This window comes from Cariama cristata, unplaced genomic scaffold (assembly GCF_000690535.1).
Source record: "Cariama cristata isolate BGI_N322 unplaced genomic scaffold, ASM69053v1 scaffold33274, whole genome shotgun sequence".
NCBI lineage: Eukaryota > Metazoa > Chordata > Aves > Cariamiformes > Cariamidae > Cariama > Cariama cristata.
This window is the reverse complement of record NW_009612921.1, coordinates 4,058-30,230: the sequence shown is the minus strand read 5'-3', so window position 1 is coordinate 30,230 and position 26,173 is coordinate 4,058. Positions and strand designations below refer to the sequence as shown.

Genomic DNA, 26,173 nt, shown 5'->3' with positions numbered 1-26,173 from the left:
GGGAAATAGAAGTCTGCAGTAAAGGGCAATATTTTTGACTAAAAGTCAGTGGAGATTCGGTTATTAATAAAACTTAGCAACGGAACCTACTCACTCCTCAGCTTCCCTCACAGGCGTCGCGAGGACGCGTGCCGGGGGCGGGGCGGGGCGGGGCAAGCGCCGCAGGTGCGCTCGTGCTCCTGCCCCTTTCCCCAGGGACCCCCCAGGGGCCACCCGCAGGCTTTTGTTAGCCCAAACATACACAGCTCCTACGTTAAAGCTACTGGGCATCTTCTTTCTGTGTTAGAGGGATTTTTATTAAATTACTAAGATTATCATACACCATTACAAAACACATTACCTTATTTTGTTCGTGTCTTAAATGGGTAAAGATCAACCTATGGTAAAAAGTTTATCTATGTTCTTTTCCTTCCAGTTACAACTCTCATACAACTGGGAAATACACTTGAGATCCTGTTATACCACGAAAGGAGGTTGGTCTCACCTCCATGTTTGATTAATTTGTTGCTTCCCAAGTAAAGGTTTGATGATGGACTCAGCAGATCTGCTGGTCATCAGGCTGAAGGTTCAGCTGCAGTGGTGCTTGCAAGAGCCCAAGGCCAGAACCAATTACTAGTTAAGGGCTCATTTACTAGGACCACTTATCTGATCACAAATGAAATGCAGCTGTTTTGCAGAAGGAAAGGAGTAAATGCTTCCACCTATAGCACTATCTGGAGTGGGACTGCAGGTGCAGCCGGCAGCTCACCGTAGACCACACGCACCGGTTCTGAGGAGCTGGAAGGCAAGTGCAGCATTACCTTTATTGAAAGTATTGATTCACACATTATTAGGAACACAGTACCACTTTAGGAAAAGTTATCAGAAATATGAATATACTAAGTAACATCAGATGTAAATGAACCATCTGGTTCACTTTTGTACATGCTAAATGGTTTTGTTGGTTTTTTTTTTCCTAGATCTGTCCATACCGTACAGGTCTGATTAGTAGCCCTCCTTCTGCGGGCAGAGTATTCTATACAGATTGACCTGTCACAGCACTGGCTTCCAAGAATAGAGATCGTAAAATAGTTTAAAAAAAGAAAAAAAAAAAGGAAGAAAAAAAAAAGGCATGTGAACCTACTATCCTAAGGCACTCTGAGTCTAGCAAGCTAAGCTGGAAGCTCGTTTTATTCTTATAGCCAAAAGCAGAATACAATGGAAGGCTCCCCAGAGAAGAGAGAATTTACAGCTTTTATTAGGTCTTACAGATAACCACAGTATCCTTTATCAGTAGTCACTGTATGGACCAAAAGAGGTAAACAATTAATGTGAACATACTATATTACTAAACGAGTATTACCACAAAAATGAAAAAACACTTTACCAGACCAGAAGACTGCTTATATCTGGCTAATCTCAAGATGTTTTTTTAATTGTTTACAAATAGTTTCATTATCATATATCCTGCAGTTCTAGAGCTGAGGCACTACAGAACAGGCATCAAAAGTCTCAACCAAATTCCCAGTTTCATACATGCTATGACTAACATTTTAAAAAATCATTTCCAGACAACTTCAGTCTCAAATCTCTTAAGTCTCTTAAATTTGTCTTAAATCTCTGGAGATCAAAAAGCTCTAACATACTTGCTCCTGAGAATAATTAGCCCCCAAATTATTTTTTTAAGTATACCTGAAATATATTGCTAATTTACAAACATGTTTCAGGGTTACATGATTGGTCAGTAAACAAGTCTTTGGTAAATAACAACTACTCTGTTCTTTACTCAGTTAAAAAACTTAATTTCTAAATCTAGATTAACTGGGTTTTTTTAATAATTTTTTCTATAATGAATAAGGCTTATATGGCACAACAGTGAGTGGGTATGTAGCTAAACCTGAACAATGTTTTCAGGTTACAAATCCTGTTAATATTAGGTTCCTGCTCGGGCTTATTTTCTTTTTGTGCCTTTCAGCCAGGCCCAGGAACCTGAATCTGAATGAGGGCTTTCTAATGATTTAGATTTCCAACATTTAAAAGTGTCAGCAATCTAGAAAATACTGTCCATCGCAAGGATACATTCTACAGTAGGTACTGGATTGTATGCTAAAACTACAACAAACCAATTAGTTTAAGGTTGAAATAATACATTATAGCTGCAGTATTTCCTAAAGATGTCTGCTTTATCATTTCTGCAGTAAAACAGAAAAACTATGCACTAAGCATGCTTGTGCGAATTGGAGATGACTGCTTGCTCCCAAAGGAAACCTAAACGCACAGGACATAGGCAATATGAACGAAAATCCAGTAAGAAACATTGACTTCCATTTTATTAGAAGAATCCAATTAGAAACTGAATGCCTAAACTGGTATTTTTAGTGTTTGTGTACTAGATGCCTTCACTTTGGCTAAAAGATAGTATGCCACGTCCTTGAAGAAAAATAGCAGTATTAAATAGATCTTGTAATTTCAGAGGAGAAATAAAAAGAAGTCTTCTTTAGGTTTGGCTTACAGAGTTTTGGGGATTGTTTTAAACATGTCCAAGAAATTATGAGATTATTTTCGATGACTGTTAACAGTTTTACTGTTCTACTACAGTTTTTTAATCATCTGCCTTGTTAAAGGTTCGGTTACATTTGAGACAATAAATAGTATACTTTACAATAAAGAATTTTCAAGTCAAGGTATTGTACTTACAAAATAATGTAACACTGTAATAGGATCTTCAAGATCAATTCTATTTTATATATTCTGCAGAAAAAAAATAACATTTCTAGTAGGAAGGAATTACTTATAAACCTAGCAAGATCTACACATTCACATGTGTGTGTAAACAACTTAACAAGGTTTATTATGTTTCCAGAAAAGCTATGCTTTTACAGTAGGTTTTCAGCTAAATGTTATCATAACGTGGTAGTAAATATATAACAGTGCTTATATTTAGCTCCATCACAAATTTTAATATGCAAGAAAAATGGAGTGCCATTATTTACAAAGAACAGCAACTTTCCTTTTGCTTCACAAGTGACTGTATCTGTGTGTGAACAAAATGTTAGGGCGAGGCATCCCAGATGAACTGCAGCTAAGGCTGGACGAGGATGATTTCATGATGAACAGTGAAGGTCCTGACAATAAATACCTAGAAAGGATATGAAAAATATAGCAGAGTTTACAGGCAAAGTGACATTCAAGAGCAAAACAATTAGTTGTTCATGTGCCATACCTTACAATCATTGTATGCAAATATTATGTACAATAAATACTATTTATAAAACATACAGGGCATTAGGCACTAGCTAACTCAGGAAACAGATCTAAACTCAGAGAAACTCTTAGGAAAATTTCGAGATGTTGTATGAGGATCAAACATCTTCCTAGTCCTTTATGTTTAAAGCAAGCAGACAAATAAAACAATGGCATCCTGTGTAACACTACTACCAAAAAGTAATACTTCACCCATTGTTCTCTGTTATTATAGTACTATTTATTTAATTTAGACTGAGTAAAAACTGCAATTGATGTTAACCAGCTTATAAAAAGTTACATTGTAAAAAAAGTTGATTGGGGAAAAACCAGAGATTTTCAGCTTTGGTTTCCAGCTCTAATTCTCTGAAAATAGACATGCTATCATCACTACTCTAGTAAAGCAAGAAACAATGATGCTACAACCTAGTAAGTCACATCAGTGATTATTTACCTTTTAAATTCAGGCAACTATATAACCTGCATTTTATGTAATACTACAAAGAATAATTTATCATATGCCTAATATTCATTCTTAAATCTTTTCATGTTATCATTTCCTATATAGTTAATTGTAGAAGTCATTAGGTGAGCACAGTGCAAAAATAACATCCACACTAAATCAGAATTTCATAATGAATTATATCAATGTTAGGATAGATTAACACAACACATTGTATAAACTATTGCTTAAAAATTGTTGCATCATTCTAGTGAATCATATTGATTAATGATGAATAAGTTAAAAGACTAATCACAGGGATAGAAACAGCATCACACTGTCAACAGGAGACAATCTATATAAGAAAGTGTACACGTGGTTTATTTAAGTTTTGAGAAAAGCTATTATAAAAAATATTATCACCAATACATTTTTTTAAACAATTTACAAAAAAATAAAGTCTGATTTGGAATGGGTTGGTGGTGAGCTTGACAGTTCACTATGTCACCAGACTGAGTCCTACCTTTGCTTGGTGATACGGTAAAAAACTCTAACGCTTCCCAGAGAATACGCCGTGTAATTGGTAAGATTATTTAGCAAGCTGTAAGGATCTAGCAGCAGATGGTAATTTTTTTTTTATTTTGTAACACAGGTGCATTTATCAAAACATGAAAAGTCTGACTTTTTACACAGTTTGATTTTAGCTATTATTGTTAAGAGATTTTGGTATAGTTATTGAGCTCTCCTATTGTTTTCTTTACAGTTTCAATTTTATGAGGAAAAAAAATGACATTAAGACACATTTACATTAATACTCCTATTCATTCTCTTCATGACATATATTGGATTTAGAGTTAGGAAATAGGATTAAGGACAAATTTGAAAAGTGAAAAAAGAACTCTGTGGCAGTTTTTGTTGTCTTTTTCTCTCTCCCTGTACAAATAAATTTTTCCACCTAAAGAGGTATCTATTTGTAATCTTCGAAGCTTTAGTTCCACAAACATTTATTTCATAAACACAAACAAAACAAAAAATGAGTTTGTGCTCAGAAAAAACAAAGTTCTTCAAATTAGATTTTATAAAGTCTTGAAAAAATTGACTTGTACATTTATTAAATTATACTCCGATCTTTTCTTGCACTTCACACAATTTTACAGAGTCAAGAAAACTATTAGTAGTGCAGATACTTATATCATTTACAAACAGAAACCTAGATGAAAAGTGAAATAGTATTGTGGTATTCCCATCTGTAGAAAAATAGTTCATTACCTTACAATTGTGGGGCATAATGGGCAAAGGCACTTATTTCCATATGTATCTTTCATTTCACAAATTCAGAATATCATGGTTAACTAGCATATTGCTGTATCCACACTATAGAAGTAACATTTGTGGAGAATTAATATAAAAACTATAACTTTCATCAGAGTTGTCATGACACTCCATTGCTGAAGATATACTGATATTTAGGATATAGAGGGCCTAGATTTCTCTAGCCTGTGAAATTTATGAATAAACTTTCATTCAGCATCCAAAGAAACATAGGAACTGGAGACGAGCAAGTTCTGCTGGACTATCCCTTTCACTGCTTACCAAATGCAAGCCTGTTAGCTGCAGTACATTAGAGTAATCCAATCAGTTTGAATAGTTTGTGGTCGGTCATGATGAAAAATTTTCTGCAGTATTAACAGTAAAAGCAATAAAAACTTCAAGGTTGCAGATTTTCTAGTCTTAGTTAATCCAAATGACTTTACCATACTCTTGCTATAACTCAGTAGATCTTAATACTGAATATGATTGGTTTTGTGGCTAACATACTTCTACTTCTGCTGTGACCAAACAAATTCAGTTTCTGGTTGGTTTTAAATTAAGTTAGAGTGCCTTAAGATCCATATGACAATAACAAATGGGTTCAGTGTATCAAATAACTAGTCTGAGAGATAGCAAGTAAGTAATTAAGTCATAAAATAAGTTTAACAGATAATATATCAAAGGTTTGCTTTTCATGTACTATTTAACTCATAAAGCCCTTCTATGAAATAATGTCTGTAAGACATTTTATATAAACAAAGCATTTGTAAGTTTATACACGTCATAATTCAAATTGCCATTATGGATAGAATTTGGAACATAAGTAATTTGAAACTGAGATTTAATTCTCCACCAATGACTGTTAAATTGCAGATTGTTGATTCCCACAGTTGGAGCATTTTCAGTAATCCCTATACTGAGAATATTATAATCCCTCTTGTATCCGGTTGGAGAACTAAACCAGCCAATGGAGAATCAGGTAAGTGCCAAATAATTTTTTTACTATATGATGCTGTTTTGCAAGGTTTGAAAATATATTTATGCTCTGTAAGATGAAATAATAAAACTTTCAATCTGTAGGTTTTGAAAATCAACTTTGCAAAACTGTGCAATACAGTAAATCAGATGGCACTTACCTGACCCTTGGCAGGAGCTCTGCCCCTATAGCATCCCACTGCGAATGTGAAGCCAGAAGTATCACACATGTTAGGATACCTCTAGGAATGCAAATCTGGAATCAGTGACTTTGAGGGATCTGAGAAGGGGAAGAAAGGATATTTTCAGTTCACTTAATGGAAAGCCTTTGCTGCAGCTACTTAGGCAGTAGGCAATCAAGACTTTAGTAAGTGTAGTTTCACACAAAATGTGTATATCAAGTCTTCTTTTAGTAGCACTTCATGAGTGGGCTAGAGGGATTAGAACGATAAAAACTCAGGATCAAGGGAAATGTTGGGGGTTTTGCCTTTTTTTTTTTTAAATACACAGTAAACTAGGCTTAAAGAGAAGTGTAGTGGTAGCAACATAGACTGAAACCTGTTCCCATATTATCATTTATACTTACCATTTAGGAAATGAATATTGAAATTCATACCTTGTATCATCCCAGTGGGGGTTAATCCCAGTTGGAGATCCTCTTGAATCTGATGAGTATTTGTAAACCACCAGCAGGCAGTGTTTACAAAGCTGTACTATTCGTTGGCAACACTGGAGCTGCTCAGGCGTCACCACCTCTGTGCTTTTACTGAATATGGTTTCCCAAGAGTTCCTGTTATGGAAAAAGAAATTACTTCATGTTTTCTGTCACAAATTGCAATCGGAGAGCTTTACTGCTTTGTATCAGATTTAACAATAGAGGAACAAGAGAAAAAGCATGACCTTGCCTGTTTACAGGAAAGGTCTATACTATTTAGCACAAATGCTGGCAGATGCTGAGTCCAAAACACAAATTAAGACATTAATCTTGATACGTGAAATGTCCACAGCCATTTTTCACTTGGTTTGTTCCCTAAAGCGTTTATAGGGCCATTATTTAGGTTTAACACATAAAGATTTACTGTCACATAATTGTGCATGTGTCTTACAACAGGAATAACAAAAACCACTTCTTAACAGGCTACCACCTGAATGTGAATGTGATCTGATAATAAAGGATTTAATAATAGTAATAGATTATTTCTAAATGTCGACACAGCATAATACTGTTCTTCTAATTTAAGTACATGATACCAAGAAAAAAATACGAAATTAATTTACAGGAGATTAGTGTGTGCTCTGCTTCCTTATCCAAATAATCATATGAGGAGAGTTTTTCAGTTTAGTCATTCAAATACTACTTATTATTCCATCTGGTCATATGGGGTTGGTCATCTACACAATTAAGTGCAACTTGCGAAGCATATCTATAGAAGCATTCCTTTTTGAAATGCAGACCATCATGCTTTTGTTTTCTTAAAAAGCCACTTCTCTTTCTAAAAAAACCCAAACCCTACCATACCAACATAAACCAGGTATGTTTCACCTCAGAGGACAACAATAGTTCTTTGCATACCCCTCAACACTCCTGTTTGTACAAAATTCTGACCAGATTACAGATTATTACATCTGTTTTAAAGGCAACATGCTCCCTGTGAAGACTTTTTTTTGGTCAAAACATTATCCAGTAGCAGAGATGGTTTGTAAGCTTGAGGGTTTTGTTTGTTTATGAAAGAAGCACTTCATAGCGGAAAACTTGGTGCATCTGGCTTCAACATAGCATCAAGAATGATTTAGCCTTGTCCTCTGAATTCAGCAGTAGATTCCACAACACTGGTGTAGGAAGTTTGTCCTTAAAACAATATCAAAGAACCAGCAAGCTTACTTCTGCCTAGTGAAATTTTTTTAATTACACTGTATTAGGATGGAATTATAAACAGTAATGACTAAAAGATAAGCTGTATGCATAGCTAACTGACTTTTCAGCCTGGCTCCTCAGTCTAGATGATATGTTCCAGCTGAAACTGTTCAGTTCTACAGAATTTCCACTGCACACATAATTTCCAAGTGACACAAGCATTTCTCCTTAATTATTATCCAATAATGAATTGTTTAAGAAATATTGTTTATAAGGCAAAGCTGTTTCATTTCATAAACAGAATAATTCTACTACTTGAAGAGCTACTATTTTCTTTAATAAATTTTTCTCAATATTGTTTCCTGTCTGGGAACTTTCCACATGTTTTTACATGTAAATTAATCTACTGTCTTCATTCTTTCCTCATGAAGTCATATGATGGTTGGTAGAAAGCAGCAAGTTCTCAGTATTACATTCAACAGATTCACAGTGCTACACATAATTATATTCTAATTCAATCCATAAATCTCCAAAATCCTGTGGAAGAAACTCTCCTCACAACTTCCTTAGGTTCTGGGCTTTGAGGTCTGTGATCACTTTCCTACCGCTAGGAGGAATTTTATCAGCGAAGAATAATATGTGGCCTGTTATAACTATGGCCGAATATGAACATAGTGGTATACAGTTACCCTAATAACAAAGATTTAGATTTGGAAATATATATGTGAATTTCAATGAGCTTTCATAGAAATGTGCCTGTGCAGCCTCCTCCATGTGCTACGCAGATTCAGTTCATACTCTGTTATACTGCAGTTAACAGGGATCAGAGTACTGTTACCTAAGGAAGCTTAATTTATTATGCTGTAACTTTAGTTTCCATACATTAGTAAGAAATCATGGAGTCCTCATCAGATCCAGAAAAGAGTATTATGCTTGATTGTGCAATATTGTCAATTACGTATTCTTATAACCATCTGAAGTCAACTGGTTCTATGAGTTTTCTCTTATTAATTTTAATCGTTCATTATACAGTAAAACAAATGTATCTATCGACATCATAGTATTTCACTGAGGTTTTCTTTGTTTCTTTATTCATTCTTTTTGCTAATATAGCAATGCCTAGCAGACATCTAACCAGACAGAGGAAACCTTAAGGCTATTAGCTCTGCTTTTCACCCAAGACATATATCTTATGAATAGTCAAAGTACTATACTTCTTAATATATTTTCATAGTCATGTTGTTTCTGAATTAGCACATTAATACCCCTTCCTGATATGTTTCCCCAATTTCTACACATGCCCTATGTTTACTCCAATCTGTTCTTTCAAATGGCATAATGAACTCTTAAGGAAGAGTGATGAGAAGTTGGCGCCTCTGCTACAGAGGTGCTGCCAGGAGTACTCTGTTGTGGATTACATTACAAGAAGGATGCTTGTAACCGAACAAACAACATATTGGTAAGCTACAGTCAGCCTTTCTGTTTTCTTCTGTGAATTCTGAATTAAGTATATTACATGCAGAGTCATCGCTACACATACTGGATATTTCTATATTACTTGGATAGTATTTTTAGAATATTTCACATAGCAACTCCTCTTACAAGGAACTGGATCTCTGTCAAAGAATTTAGCTCCACTTTGGAGTCAGCTTAGTTTTGTTCTACGTGAATGAAATTATTACTAGATGAGAAATCCTGCTCTTCATTGAACTCTTCTGCTGGCTCAAAGACTATTATCCTGAGCCAACTGAGCAGCAGAGTTGTTCAAAGGTTTTGAACAAAACCCATTCTTTGTAGAGAAAAAAAAAAAATTCTAAAATGAAATTTTCAGGCATATTAGAAAATTTGCACAATAAAAGTAAAATTCAAAATAATAACAGCATTATTAAAAGGGAAGGTAATTATAATATTTTATGACCACAAAAATTGAGCTTGGACTCAAGACTTCACACACCTCTGCTGGCATGAAGAAGGGGCCCTGCAGCTGCTGAGGATGACAGAAAAAAAAATGTTTCAGATTGGAAATACAGAAATCTTTTCTCACCCTACTTTAACTTTTGGAGTGTGCTGTATTCCCAATACCTACCTCCAGAAAATCTTAAGGCTGACATTATCTGCATATTCCCATGGCCTATCTCAGTGAAAAAAAATGTGAAGACTCCTAACAGCTTTCACAACAACAACAAGCCTTCAGCAATGAGAATACAATGGTAAAAAAGCACCCCAAAATGATGACCTTTTCAATACTCTCAGATCCCTCCTCTTCTTGTTATCCATTTTGTTGGGAAACAATTAACAAGTGCATTACATGCATTCTCTACATATGACAAACGACTATATATGAAGAATATACTGACCTGGTTCCTTTGTACGTACAATATCCATCAGCATACTGTTGTGTTTGTTGTAGTTAATTTTCAACAAATCTCTTAGAACATCTTATGCAAGCTAATCAAAAACCCTCTCATTCTTTATACATTGTATGCAATTACATTGTATGTACTTACAGAGAAAATGTCTTTTTGTATGCAATATATTTCATATTTAAACATTGGTATTCTTATTTTATGAAGAAATCTGGCGGCTGCGGAGGATTATTTTATACCTATGAACTGATCCTCCAAACTTATCCTTACATGAATGCTTTTTATTTCAAGAATGTAGATTTTGAAGTGTAGGATATTGGAACTTCCGATATATAGCCTGATCTTCTTTCTCTCATAGAAAACTTGTATTTGCTACCCAAACCAAAAACATCTGCTTACCTCAGTATGGACATTTTCTATTCTGCATATACTTAAATTCCCGTCTGTGTGGGAAACAGTGAATGTAATCAAGCACAGAAATTCAAACCCATTATTTTGTAAATCACAGAACTGACATTGCATTTGGTATGAGGCATCAGCTGCACTTGTGACTTAATTCTTCCCTTGTAAGTCTTGAGCTCAAATAGATATGACAAAGATTTCTGTTGATGGTAAGTCCACATTTGACACTTACAGTGGTCCAGCCTCAAAATTGTGCACCATCCAATGAAAGAGATGACCTAAAGCTCAGGTATTTTGAAATTATTTTTTTTTCCCTTAGATTATTATATTTGTAAATACATTACTAAATGCCTGATTCCATTACTGAAATGGTTGGCCTAGATTATTAGATTTCTAATTATACTATATCTTTAGATGGTTTTCAAACAAGTTCAATATATTACAGCACTCTCCTGAACAAAAACAAGCAAAAAAGTATGCCAGCATTGATTGTAATTGTGAAGTTATGAAGACTAAGATAACAAAAATAGGCTTACCCTGAATTACAGAAACAGTTCCATAGACCTTGACCATGGCTCCAAAGTAAACGATTAAATACACGGTTAAAGAGACGGTACAAATGTAAATTTTCAATGTCTGGAGCCTTCCAGACATGCTGGAGAACTGCACGAACACTTGTCTTGACTATATCCAAAACCTAGGAAGGAGTATTCCAAGCAAATCAAAGTAAAGGCATATTGCAAAACCTAAACCCAACTGTTCACTGATTCACTGCACACATACTTACACAAGCACACACACACAGATGACTGCATAGCTGTAAATTCCCACTGATGTCTATGTTTCATTTCTGTGCATTCATCAGTAAACTTTTACAATATCCCTTTTCTGCCAATAACATTTTGCAAAGCCAAATCAAAATATTTTATTTTTATAACAGGAAAGTTCATTTCTATTTTTTTCAGTCTGTTCAATAATAGCTCATTTAAATGACAAAAAGAGTTTAAAAAGAAACAAAATGGACACAATTACAGACTAGAGGCAACATAATTAACAACCCACATATACTATATATTTGAAGATTATCTCTTTTTCTTTTCCTCCTCCCTTTTAAGATACCAACTATTTCATAAAGAACTAAACTGTCCTGAAAAGCTACAAACTGCTTTTAGTTTAATGCCTATTTAAGCTCAGTGTTACCCTAGATCAAACCATTTAGTTTACCTTTCATGCAGGAAATAGTGCAATGAAATCAATAAGTAAAAAAATAATCAGCAAGATATTTAAAATAGCAATGCTTATACAAATGCAGCAGATTTATTGTCTACGAACAACATTTAAATGCAAGTCTGTAAAGATGTGGGTGAAGAAAACACAAAGCTGTGTTCAGTACAGCACTGAGAATTTTACCCAGTAAGTCTTAGCTACTCAGTGCACACACACACTTGTAGGCAGTCACGCACTCAACTCAGCGGAGTCCTCTTGGATACAACTTTGCACCTCCCACTGAACTGGGACATGGAAAGTGGGATTCATCTTGCCTGCTTTTATACATCTGTACATTCTCTTAAGCCAGGCCTCTAGGTTCCCTCCATAATCACTGAAGAGAAAGAGGCTCCAGAGTCTCTTGGCTTCTGTCTATTTAGATACTGCTAGTAAGAGTGGGAATAGTTTTCTGACCAAAGTAGTATTTAGTCCCCACACTGGCACTGTGAACAGTGTAATATCTGTCCTGAAAACAGCCTATGGTGCATGTAACATATTAACAAACAATCAATCAGTTAAATCAACATGATTTCCTGTAGATGAGACACCCTTACTGCCTCTTTAACAAAACACGATCTTCCAAAAAACCAAACTCAAGCGGGTGGTGAACCGATGAAGGTATTCATTTATTCGGTATAAGATGTTGCAAATTAGAAGGTAAAATACTTCCCCAGGGAACGTTCAGGTATGTATAACAAACTGATTCACACGTGAAATACCTGACTCTCAGAAGATGAAGGAGATTTAGTAGAACAGTAAAGTATGGAAGCACGGTGCAGAATTGCAATTTTTTGGTTCTGCATAACAAACTGTTGTTTATAAATAGTCTGATTAGACATGATGAAGGAAACAAAGCATAAATAAACAAAATGCTTACAACAGCACAATGAAGCTGCATAGTAGATAGTAATGCTTAACAGGCAGAAAATCTATAGATATCCAATAATGACAACCTCAATGAAATACATCATTTACATGGTATTTAAGCTCTTTTTTGAAGACCTAGGATTAGTCTGCATGCATAGGTCTTGCATTAATTCCATGCACATAATAACCCAATGCAAATACAATGCTGTCCTCTCTGTTGGGAATCTTTATGAATGCACATTAAAAACCACACCTGTGGTCTCTTCCTCTCAAAGAGTGAGATAGAAAGAGTAGTAAATTATAATGTAAGAACAGTGATCTTGTTTAGTGACTGCAGGAGCTAAACCCAGGTTTTGGACTGCCCCACACTTATGGAATGGGTCCAGATTTTCAGACATTCCCTTCGCAGCGTTAGCCTACTGTTTCAATGCTTCTCAAACAGCCTTCTCCTTGTGTCTCACCTGACTAAGGCTTTCCCACACAAATGGCCAGTAGCTGTGATTGTATACACCCATTTGAACCAACTAAGTCCCTAAATTACATAAAGGATCAACCATACATTTCTTTGCAATGTTACACTGACTAATAGTAATTTATCTCCCTGTGTAAAACAGAACAATTCCACCCTGTATAGATTCTCTCACTAGTCCAACAGACATGATGATAAGAACTATGATGCCAATGTAGAGCTTTTTCTTTTACTTTAGCACCTGGAGTTGCAGAAAACTAAGGACTGAACCTTGCATCTTAAAGCAAGCCGCAGAATGACAGGTACTCTGGAAAAAAAAAAAACAAACAAACAAACTTTCTTGCGGTTTTTACTGTGATATGCCAATATGCCAGAGGGGAAAACAGCCCAGTTAATTGTTCTTAATTTGCAAACATGGCCTCAATCATCCATTTAAGAAAAGAGACAAGGCATTGCACAAGAGCTGGAACTTCATGAAACCTAGATCCTCATTTTTCTAAGTTAATTTCCCTCGTTTACCTTCATCTTTGTTTACTTTAATTTACATCATTTACTTTAACATAACCAATTATCCAGCTGTAACAGAACAAGATGTTATGAATTTTTTTAGAGTGTATTCAAAATGCTCTGGTAACCATCAAAACCCTCTTAAAGAAATTATGTAAAAGTGATGTAACATGAGGCAGTCACAACTCCTTCCATACAAAAGTCTCTTTTTTCCTAAAAGTCTTGGGAGACTAAATTTCATTTTAGCATGTATTGATTTCATCGGTTTACTCTCGACTTGCTTCTAAATGCCTCCTGTACCTCGGCTGTAATGCCAGAATATTACACACTAAGAATATGAGCAGAAATTTAATTTTTTTACATCATGTTGAATAATTGTTAAGCAAATATAGCTGTCAGGGATGAACATTGTGAAATCTAGTACATTGCCCAGGTATTTTCGTCTTGTGTGTTAGAATTTCCCAGAAAGCATAGTGAAGGCAACTGAGTTTGTTTTGTATTTCACAAAGCTGCAGAAGGTACCTTTGAGACAGATTCCTTACTTGCATAAATATTCTCCACCTTGAGCTCGTTTCTCCTTTACCCACCTCACTGGAATATAAAACATACTTCTTTCAAATCAACAAAAGCTTACACATTTGGCAGTCCTCAGCTGCAATGTCATTGTCAAAGTTAATCCGTTTTTTATAAACTACCCTTCTAAGAATAACTATCTGATTGCTTGAAGGGATTGAGGTTAAAAGCAGTTTAAAAAAAAAGAAGGCAAATAATTTCCAGTGCAAGGAAAGATGAAGGGCCCACAAGTGCTTGAGGAATTATAAGTCTCCTAAGTCGTAAAAGAGGTCCTCAGAAGAAGAGAAAAGAAATCCACATTTCTGATTGTGCGGTTTTTGCTAATAATGACCTGGCATTACAACCTATATCATCCTGACTTTGTACATGTGCCCTTGGTTTTACACAACTGTCAGTAAAATAAAGGACAGAACCACCCTTTATTGTAGGCTTTCTGCAATAATGCTTAAGGGAGAGAATTCTGACTAGATTGAAAAGAAAGTAAAAAAAAAAACCCCCCACACAACACAAAACCAGACAGACACACGTACATTAAGCCAGATGGCCAAAAGGAGCTTTGGAAGAGCAACTGAAGAATGTACAGTAAACAGCCTCAGTCCCTCAAAGAGCAGATTTATCAGCCTCCCTGTGGCAATTCCTTCCCATAGTTTTGGGGAATGACCTGTGGGGAAGGGTTGAAAAAGACACCTTAACCAGTCTTGTGTGAAAGCCCTGTATCTCAGTTGCAAGGATAGGCCCAGTCTAGTGACTTCTTCCCACACTCGTGGCATCATAGATGAAAGAAAGCAATGCTAGCAACACGTCCCCCCCTCCAGTTTCAACTGTCCCAAAGATTCCTGCCGAGAAAATGAGATCTCCATTGCAACAGCAGTGTGAATTTTGGGCCCTGTTATCTATGTATGTATGTATCTATCTATCTATCTACCTCTCCCTCACTGTTTCCTACAAGCCCCCACTAAGACTCTCTCTAGTTTTGGGCAAAAGGCTATAACTGCCATATGCACACAACAGAAAAGACCTATGTGCATGTACATTGGGATTACAGCACTCTTTCCTGTAATTAAAAAAAAATAAGAGACCATTTTAAGCAAAGGACTATTCAGCAGAACAACTGTAGATATCAAACAAAAAATTACACAATTTCAGCCAATGAAGTTGGTTGTTCTACTGATTCCTGTCAATGGCACAAGAAATAGTTCTGTTAAATTATAGATCTGTTCTACACTATTTGACATGGTTTGAGAAGAATTTTGATTAAATTATAGCCTCCTACATTTCCAAGTTCTTCTTCAGTTTGTCATGTCTAATTTAGTTTTAGAAAGATGTGTGGACACATATTCCATTAATATCTGAACTTAACTTGAACAGTCAAATATATTTCTATCATATGACATCACATTAAATGGACATGTTTCTCTGTCAAGTAAGAAAATACAAGCATTTAATGCAATATTCAATGAAATACAATTTGAAAGACTGAGGATGATACTGCTGATTTTATAAAAAGTAATTTGAGATGAGGATCTGAAATCATTCTTCCATTCTTCTAAAACAATCTACCAACCTTTTCCAATTATAATATTTATCAAGTATGCAGCATTTTGATTAAGTTACTTTCTTTTATGGTCTATAAAAACAGAATGTGAAACTGAGACGCAGAGAAATTAAATTCCTGGACCTGATATACTAATCCACGTGTGTCAGTGACTGAGGCAGAGAAAGACCCAAATAGTGCTTTAGGGGCATCAAAGTATTAATAATAGATATAATTTCTGCTACATTAAGGAAAATAAATTTTACACTGGGAAGATGATTTTGACTGACATATGACATACAGATATGACTGACATACTACCATATGTCAGGTTTTAACCAGGTTAAAAACTCTTTAGATGCTATGCATAAAAGTAGCTCCTAGATAGCAGATGAGTGAAGACAGAATGATAAACAAATAAAATTAGTCCTTTGCAAGACTAAACCAGTTAGTTGAACATTGTGACAATGTCAATACTCTTTGCTTGGCAGGTCTATTTTTTATTTAACATAATCTGTTGTAATACTGTGGGTCAAAGACTCAAGTAACCAAGTGCGGTATCATTAACTCTAATGGACTTTCAATATGCCTGGTCTGAAACTGCTGACTGGTTTATCCCTTATCAATCAAATGTGCTGAATCAATACACTTCAAAGAATGTTTGGTAAAAATTAGGTATGTAAGCACTAATCATTTATTTGTTTGATTTTCTTTCAGCAGACTAATTTTTAAGAAATTGTTTTTGAAATTATATTCCAGGATAATTATGCTTGTCTAAATATGGAGCAACATAATTTCCTGCAATGGAATTAATTCATATATATGTTATGATTAATAGCCAGTATTTTAGCATCTCAGGTCACTCCCAGCTACTGCTAAACACCAGAAGAAACACTGCTATGTGTCTACTCAGGTGATCTCCAGGAAATGAAATACATGTCACTTACTTTTCGTTGCTTTACAGAATCCAGTTTTACCAACCAATAGGATGCCACTTTTGTTTTATGATACTTCCAATTATCCATAATCTGTAGACATTGCAAAACACAAGATAAAAGAAATACACACAAAACCAACTGAAAACTGGCATTTCATTCATGAGCATTCCTAATGCTTAAAAGTGTGAGCATCTAAAGGACTTCTGCGAAAAAAAAAACTTTTCCCTAAAAGAAAAATATTTGCAAATTTATGTGGGGGAACATTTGCAAAGACATGCGCAATCTTTCATTTTAATCCTACCCTCTTTTCCACCTGATTCTAACAGTCATACGTTACCAAGCAGGTAGAAACCTGTCTTGACTGACTCAGATTGGATACCTTGAACACAGCAATAAATTCAATAATGCATAACTGTTAATCTATTTAAATAGTGAGGGGTTTTGCTGCATAAAGGACATTAGACATACCTTGAAAACATCCTTTCTATAAATGATCATATATGAACTGCAATACTCTCCTTTTATGATGTCTAAGTGCTACCAAAATAGCTCGAGCTGTGAATATACATTTTTAATTTCATTATTTTATCTTTCTATTCTATTCCAGACCTACAACAAGTTCTGCCTCACTGACAACTAACATACCACTACTTGTTTCCTTCCCTGATGAAATATTTTTTCCCATCAGAAACTGGTTAAGGCCCAACGAATTTATAAAAATTCTACAATAAGAAAGTGCATTTATAACCATGCTAACATTGTATGAGAAAGCACCACTAGATGGAGTGCGTACATACGCACACTCCCATACATACATAAACGCACACACACTCTCACATGTCTGAAAGAGAAAATGTATGAAGCATTTTATTTCTGCTTCTAAGACGAGAAGCTCAATATGCTAGTTATGAATGCTATCTTCCAGAATCATCCAAGTCAACCATCATTACAGGAGCATTCCTTTCCACTGTGATGTAGCTGCACAGATTACTAGAGACATAATCAACATTTTGAAAGCTCACAGAGCAAAGGACATTTCTGGCCAGATAATGAATTAGATGAATTTTAACACACCATGGACTGTGCTTACTACATCAGAATACAGGTGTTAATTTAAATTACTAGATCCCTCCATATTTCTACTAGACTGAGAAAAGAACTACATTCTTTTTTTTTTTTTTTTCCAAGCTGATGTGAGTTTCTCTGCACTAGATATTTAAAAGAGATTTAGATAGCACATATTTTCTGCTTATATATCTTAATACTAGGTGTTGCTTTTTAATTGCCCTTTAGATTGGGCATGGATTCACATGTCTTTGATACCAAATTATGGGGCTCAGGACAACGTTGGATGCAAGAAAGGCTAAGCTGGCAGGCTAGAAGAGCCAAAAAGACTGTGACTGGTGTTCTTTATGACTAGCAAACTTCCAGTTTGCCTTGCACCATACCGTTCTGAGTGCTCTAGTATGCCTATTCAAGAGCAAGTTAAACATGTCAGGATCTCTACTAACAATATTGGATGAAATATGAATTGTAACATTCTTCATAGCTTACTTAAATGCTTGAATTTTCTCCACAATGAAAGACTGAATTTTCCTAACCTTCCTGACTGTTTCTCATATATTTTATAAAGTCATAGGAATGTTTCCAGTGCTAATCTTTTAAGGTCAGAAGTATGCAAAGCTCCAAGCTTTCGAAATCTTTTGAATTATCCTGAGTTTTGGAAGTTTGAAGGCCACAGGAGCTCATGAATCATAAATTGAGATTTCTACTTCATTTTACTGGCCTAAACAGTAAGTGTCTACCCTGTTATTCTTCTTTCTTATTTATAGATACTTACATCTTCTATAATTAATTCTGATTCTTCATCTGTTTTTCCTGGGAACTTCATTCTCATGTCATTGATAATGAGCAGAGTCTCTTTTGTCAAAGCAACTTCTTGCTCTTTTGTTTTCTGTTGCAGCAAAGACTCACTCTAAAAACCAGTATGAAGCAGAGGAAAAATTTCAGGCATGTCATTAGATCACATTACAAAGATGTTTCCTTGACAAAAATAAATTCTAAATAGGGTGACATAAAATATATTATTGAAGTGTATAGATATATTATCTAATATTTAACTAGTATACACACATATGCCTCACGTACACTAATGCATCACCATTACTTATAGTTGTGAAGAAATTAAAGAAAAACAGTTCAAATATGTTTGTTTGAAACAGAACAAAGAAATATATATTTGATATTTATAATGCCCACCATTTAAAATATAAATCTGAAATTTAGATAACAGACTTTGAATTTAAATTCAACATAAAGAAAGAAAAATTATTAGTCATAAAAACTTCCTTTCAGTTCTTCACTGCAACAATTTAACAGAAACCGCCAATTATATGTCATTGTGCCAAGATTTCAGGAAGCATTAAAAACTAAGGACACTTTGCTCCTACTCTGGGCAGTGGAGGTTCCAAGAGTGTCCATGGTTTTGTTTAAAATATCAGTGCTTTTTATACCAACATCAACTTGAACCTCTACAGTTCTACAGTGTCTGCATAAGACCATCTCTGGAGGGTTTGGGGCGTTTCTTTAAATCTTAGACACTAGTTCAAAGTATTTCTGATCATCTTTACTTTTGCATACTTTTGCATTTGCAAGATTAAATAGGCTTAATTTTATGTTTTCTCAAGACTGAAATTCAAAATTTTTAGGCATTTCTACATCTTTGTATTTTGTAAGAATTACTTAAGGATATTTTTGCTTAAGTAATAAATATTTTCAAGCATAACAAAATATTTTGCTATATGAAATATAATACTGTGGCTGAAATAATAAGACAGCAAATATTTCCAAATCCACTTTTGTTTATAACTGCTATAATAATGTGTCTGTAAGTCCTAACTGTAAGTGGCTTATTCTAAACTTAGTTTCTATACCTTTAGAACATTTGGATCTCAGCAGCCTCCAAAAATGGCAATATACTTCTCTTCTCTTGCCCGAAGGATAGGTAAACTAATACTTTATCACACCCAAATGATTTCTTCTTAGAAAGTTACAGTTGATCAATTTTAATTTTATTCTAGCAGTAATATATAGTAAATTATTCTTAGTTGCAAAAATAATTATGAACAGAGTTCCATTCACAATACAGTGCTAAATTATGGGTAGTTCTTATCCATTCTGTAAGTAATTTTATTCACATTATTTTAAGAAGCATGACCTAAGCTCTATCACCCAATATAATTGTTCTGCATTATCAAGATCATTTCTGTGGTGGAGCTTTCTCAATGAAAAAGAGAGTATGGTTTCTTACTAATGTTAATTTAAGTGAGTAGCCCATTTTTAATGTCAGATAGTAAAGGACTGTTTTTAATCTTTCAGTAATTTGTATTTGATATAAAGTTAATGTGAACAGAAAAATCTATATTAGCCCTGTCTCATTAAACTCTCAAAGTACATCTTGATGATAAAAGGGTACTGTTTAAACTTGAGATAGCTAATGTGATAAAAAATACCTTTAACACGTTGTGGTGAAGACACAATCTTAATGTCTTTCCAATTCTATTAGCTGACTTTAAAGATGGAAAACCATGTTAAGGAGTATTTCACAAGATGTCAGCACACAATTTTAAAAGGATCCTTTTTCATCATTTAGACAAAGCCTCACAGGCAAAACAGACAATGAGCGTTCTACTGGATAAAAATGATGATTAGAGATAGTAAATACTATGAAGCAAGTTAATTAGCATTACAAAAGAATTTCTCACAATCAAAGCTCACCACAATAGAGAAAGTCTGCAAATATGGGTTAAAAGTGCCAATTTGTTTTGCCCCATCTCCAGATGAATTATTTGGGTGATGAAATGTATAGGTCAGCCACCAAAGCATGAATGGAAGTGCACTTGCACCAGCACACAATACAATACTGAATGAAGTTGGGGACTGATCCCAGCAAACACTGCCTAGGGATAAATGGGTATGTAGTCCATCATGCAAACACAAAAGGAGAAATGCCTGGGCTGTGAAGGAGATACTAAAGAGGATGACAGTCTGGTCATAGAAGGAAAAAAATGTATGGTTCAGAAGCACACTGTGAAATTACAACTAACCACACAAATTCTAAACAGGTAAAAGTGTTCATCTGATCTATTTATTCTATTAATTATTTAGTTAAACTCTCTGATTCTAAATGCTTGTCTGTCTCAAGGACAGCCTTCAAAATGAAAGAAGTTTTATTTTCTCTTTAAAAAAAAGAAGATGGCTTCTGAGACAGTTATTGCAGTGGCAAATCCTAAAGATGACAAGAACTATCTAAAAATTTTAAATTGTTCGCTTTGGAAGTAGAGCTCTACTGCAGTGGTAGAGCGTATGCTTTCAACAGTAGGTTGAAAAGTAATTACACCTCCTTCTACAATGACACCCATACAAAGTCTAACTAATGTTTTAATCTGGTACCATGTAGTTATCCTTGGTGTATACACTGGTTTTGAAATATTGATGTATTTTTTGTTACTGTAAAGGTTTTGAAGGTAGGTACATCCTTATTTCAGAACCAGCAATCCCCAAACAAATCACAGCAACTTTTTAAGAGAGGTAAAAACTCTTTATCTTCAAAAAAATATTTAGGAGAGAAGGCTTCCCAATCACAAAAATTCTTAAGATTTCCATTCTCACAAAATCTAACATTTGTATTGCTGCACCAGAAACACCAAAACACCACAGCTAGCACTCACTGTAAGTCATGTGCAGATGTAGAGATCTTATATTCCTGAGTTTCTGTCAAAATAGCATTGCTATAGTACCTCAGGTTTTCTGCCGTTGTAAAAATTAGCAATGTATTTATTGAGTTTTAGAGAAATGGAATGCATTTGGAATGCAACTGCTGTCTTCACTCACCCCTGAGGAGTTCATAGTTCCCAAGCTGGGTGTCTGAGAGACTCTGGCCGAAGATGGACTACGATTTAAAGAATGAGACCTATTCACTGAGGATGCACGCTGGATTTGCAGAGATGCTTTGGCTGAAACAGGACGTTGCTCAGCTGCCTGTGACTGCATAGTCAATATTGATATTGAACGAGGGCAGCTTACAGAACGCCTTATTGGACCTGTGGATGATGTGGGGGATGAATATGAAGGAGATTTTATGTTTTTAATCGAAGGTTTCCAGTTCATTCTACCTGCAAATGAAATGAATTATGTAATTACTTAATATTCTCTTCAAACCCATTTTTCAGTCTTTGTAACTAACAACATATATGACCAACATGTGTGCACATATGTTGTACTATAATGTATGTTGACTAACAAATAAATACGTAGTAGTCATGTCAGATCCCCTAATAACATACTTTACATACTCTGTAAGAACATTTATTTCTTCCTTATAGTCGGCTTTCATCAGGTAGATTCCAGTCTTCTATAACACGCATCAGATTTATGACAGAGCGCATATGCCCTATAGGTCAAAATGTATGTGGCTAGTGTGTGTGGCTTCCTGACTGTAAGAATATGGAAGCAGGAGAGAGAATTTGGTTGATGGATCCCATATTTGCAGATCCAGTCTCCCTCATCTGCTCCTGCATAGCTGTACAGTTTTTTAATTCAGTCTTCTGCTAAATAAAGGATGCTGCTATGAAAAATAAAATTTTAGAAGCAGGATTATATGCATGCAATTACCTGATGAAATTATTTGAGACAATACACCGCTAAAACAAAAAGTAACATGCTATATCTACCATGTTCCAACAGAACAGGCTCATGCTAAGGCTCTGCAGCAAGCAAGAAAACAATCACAAAAAAAAATAAATTGGTGCAGGGATCTCATCTGGAATATATCACCTTCTGTATGCCTCCAGATACATTTCTTTATCCTTTCTATATTCCAGCAAATTCAAGCTTAATAAGACTACCTTTTACAGGGAAAAAATAACAATCTGCTCAAAAAAAAAAAAAAAAATCTAAGAGCAAAGAGGAACATTCACACCATTTCCAAGTGTAGCCCGGGCGCATTTTTCTCTTTAGCATTCTTGGCAAAAGAACATTCTTTTTTTTTTTTTTTTCAAATTCATTTTGATTAATTTAGAAAAGTTTTTAAAGAAGACGAAACAAGCAAACCAGTGTTTAACCCTGAGTTACAAAAGTTGATACATTCTAAAATAGTGAAACATTTATATAATTTATCATGAATGCCAGGCTTAATTGGAAAAGTCATCATTTAACTTACCTGATCGTTCCAAAGATTTGTATTTGTTTTCTTCAAGATCATATGAAACTTTTTTCTCCTTTTTTTCATTATGATCTTCCTTTTCAGTTTCTTCTCCTGATTCTGACATACTGCTACTGCTGTCACAGCTACTATCACTATTGTAATTCTTAAGTTTTCTTAAGGGCTGTGCACTTTCTGGCATTGAATACAAGGGCTAAAGCGAAAAAAAAAAAAAAAAAAATTAATTCCTTCATAATCCCAAAAGAACACTTTACTATCATCACACTAGGTTCCTGATTCAGGCAGGTTAATTTGTACGTATGTAAACCCTCCTAAATTAGATTGGAAGTTTGTCCTTAATTTTAGAATAAATGCTTAAACATTTCATTAAATTCAGTACACAGTAATCCTAATCTTTCTCCCATGAAGAGCAGCATAATATAGTAAGGGGGAAAAAAAAAAGTATTTATTTCAAGTATGACTTATACTACCAGACACTGAATTATAGTTTGAAATCATAAATCAAATGATACAGGATACCATTTACAATCAGTTTCAATCCCTGACTGATATTTGCAATAACTGAAGCTATAGTTTAACAATTATCAGCATGAACTAAAGAAATACATCAGGGAACTTTGGCTAGTATACTTCTGAAAGAGAAAGTGATTAATCCACATCCTGCAGAAAGCAGAAACTGGAAGAAGATAGCAAGCTATGGTAGGTGTATTTAGTGTCCTGTATGGACATGGGATTCAGTGTCGTTGGGTAATTAATCTTGTGTTATTACCAGCATATTGTGAGACAAAAATCAAAAAGTAGGAAACAGAGAAATTGATGCAAAAGCAGAAACTACAAATGAAAGTTTGTGTTCCTCCATCTACCATCACACAGACAAGAAAAGTGCAATATCCTCCATTATGTCTATTATCCTAAGAAGGCTCATGTGGCCACTCTTTTTTCCTACACATTTTCTTTCCAGTAACTCTCAGCTATAAGAAGCTATGGTAATGGCCTCATCTTCCCAGTCATCTAATGGACTGCAATTAAAACTCAGATTTAAAAAAATTAATATCATAATTTCTGAACATATTTTGGGTCAGAGTGAAATAGAAGAACTCTCAGGATGAATTTAAATTGCCCTGTTATCTTAGCATAATGTAATGCACCAAGATTTATTGTGATGGGCAATGGAAAGAAGCCCTGAATATACTGTTCCTGCAAGATACACTTAATAACTAAACATATGCTACCTAAACTTACATTCCAGCCAAGGAAGGAAAGAGATTTCTGCTAGTAACTTAAAAGCAACAGTATGTTTATGCAAGCCCAGGCTGTTAGACCAGATAAGGAAGAGTTGAAGAAGAATATTCCATTGAGGAGAGCCCTGGCAATTGTTCAATTACGCAAACAATATTTTGGTATCTATCTGCCTGCCAAAAGGACAAATTAAGGTGCCTCAACACTTATTGCTTTCTCAAAAATAGCTGTTCTAATCATGAAATGCTGTGTATCATGGAGATATATTCATCAGACATTCCTGATGAGTTATATGAGGTGTAATAAATATTTTCAATCAAAACTCACAGGGGCTTTAAGGTAGATCTCATTTCCACTTATCACATGCATGTTCCTCACACATTCTACACTAAACAATAAGAACATCCTGATCAAGATTTCACATCAATTAACAAAGAAGAATAAAAAGAAAGGTCAAAGAAATTACAAAAAGCAATAATGACAAATAATAGCTAGATCTGGGTTTAAACTGACCTCTTAAAATAAGAGATACTTGATTGCTCACCAATTCTAATCACCTTGATTTTCCCCTTATGCTAACCTGATTTTTCTTCGATTAAAGTCATCTGATTTTATATCAGAAGAATAAAAATAAAAGTAATTGCTCGTTTACTCTAAAGTATCTATTATTTTATTTCCTTAGGTCTTTTTCCTGCACAAACAGGTGCAATGTAATCAACACGCGTAAACCTTACAGTGTGTAAGTATAAGGTGCCCTCTAGAGGCTACAAATAAACCAGACATTTCCAGAATGTATTTCTCAATATAAGTAGAGTTCAGTCATAATTTCATTGCAGGCAAAAGTGCCTTCATTGTGAGAAATTCTTGTTTTGTTTTCTACTTGGAGGTCCTAATCATGTTCAAATAAAAATAAGGCTGAAATTCCTAGCAAATATGGAATAGATGTTACATGCAAAGCTTATTAATACACACACCCCTCTCTACCCCTCATATATACATATAAATGCATGTATAAACATATGTGTATACGTATGTTTCCATGTATGGAGGAGGATGAGGAGGAAAACACCCCTCTCTCCTAACTATTCCAGCTGTTCTGTATAGTTTTCTGAGTCCTGACAGTTCGTTTTTCCAAAGACGAGAGTGCGCCCAAGGCAGAGCATCTAACAGTAGCTTCTGTCAGCAGGCCAGCCACTGACTTTTAAGGGAAGACATGACTTCATGAACTTCTGAAAGAGCCTTTCATGTTGGGTAACATGACGTGAAAAGCACTGTTCCCTCAGGTATGTTTCGTCTATTAGATCTTGCATACCTTACTTTTTTGATATGCTAATGGATCTTTATTTGTAGGATTTTATGATTACAAGAAGATGAGTTTTACAGCTGGATTATTCTCTTACCTGATAGATTAACAGGCAATAGCACGTTCTGCTGCCTACCTCATTCACCAGATTTCTATACAGATATATATTTAGACACTACATGTCTCATAGCAGACCCTTTACAAAGAGGTGGCCAATCAAATGCATATTATTAGACATATGCACCTTACCCCTTACAGGAAAGAGGTGATGCTCTTTTGGTACAAGATGCAAGCACCATCCGTAAAGGGCATCTGTGTTTCAAAAGGTGTGCATAGGATATTAAGATAATATAGGACATTATTCTCACTCATAAATTGATCAAACTTCAACTTAAAACTAATTAAGAGAGGTTTCTCAGTTTAGGCTAAGTACACTATTAAATGTTTATCACCTCCAGCTTGGGAATGGCTTGTGTCCAATCAATGTAGAGATAGTATAAAGCAAGTCTGCGTGCATACAGTCAACCAGATAGATGCTCTCTGAGGACTGTTGGGAAAACATAGGCTTCCAATTAAACTTGAATTAAGTGACCCTATGTTAAAGAACTGAAAAAAAAAACCCTCAAGGAAAAGAATCCCTGAAGATTGTGGATCAATTGTGTTGCTAGGGTGGACTGGATT

At 34.9% G+C, this 26,173-nt stretch overlaps 1 protein-coding gene across 1 annotated transcript in view; it reads right to left on the bottom strand.

Moving 5' to 3' along the window:
* Positions 1-2,997: 2,997 nt before the first annotated feature.
* The window catches only part of TTLL7 (tubulin tyrosine ligase-like family, member 7), a gene marked incomplete at its 5' end in the record, with an annotated part of 25,301 nt that continues 2,125 nt past the window's right edge, over positions 2,998-26,173 (bottom strand). The window contains 7 exons of the mRNA XM_009698822.1: positions 2,998-3,118; positions 6,567-6,740; positions 11,110-11,270; positions 16,737-16,817; positions 18,568-18,702; positions 21,621-21,901; positions 22,948-23,143. Coding sequence (XP_009697124.1) covers positions 2,998-3,118; positions 6,567-6,740; positions 11,110-11,270; positions 16,737-16,817; positions 18,568-18,702; positions 21,621-21,901; positions 22,948-23,143 — 1,149 coding nt within the window. The remainder of the gene's footprint in view (positions 3,119-6,566; positions 6,741-11,109; positions 11,271-16,736; positions 16,818-18,567; positions 18,703-21,620; positions 21,902-22,947; positions 23,144-26,173) is intronic.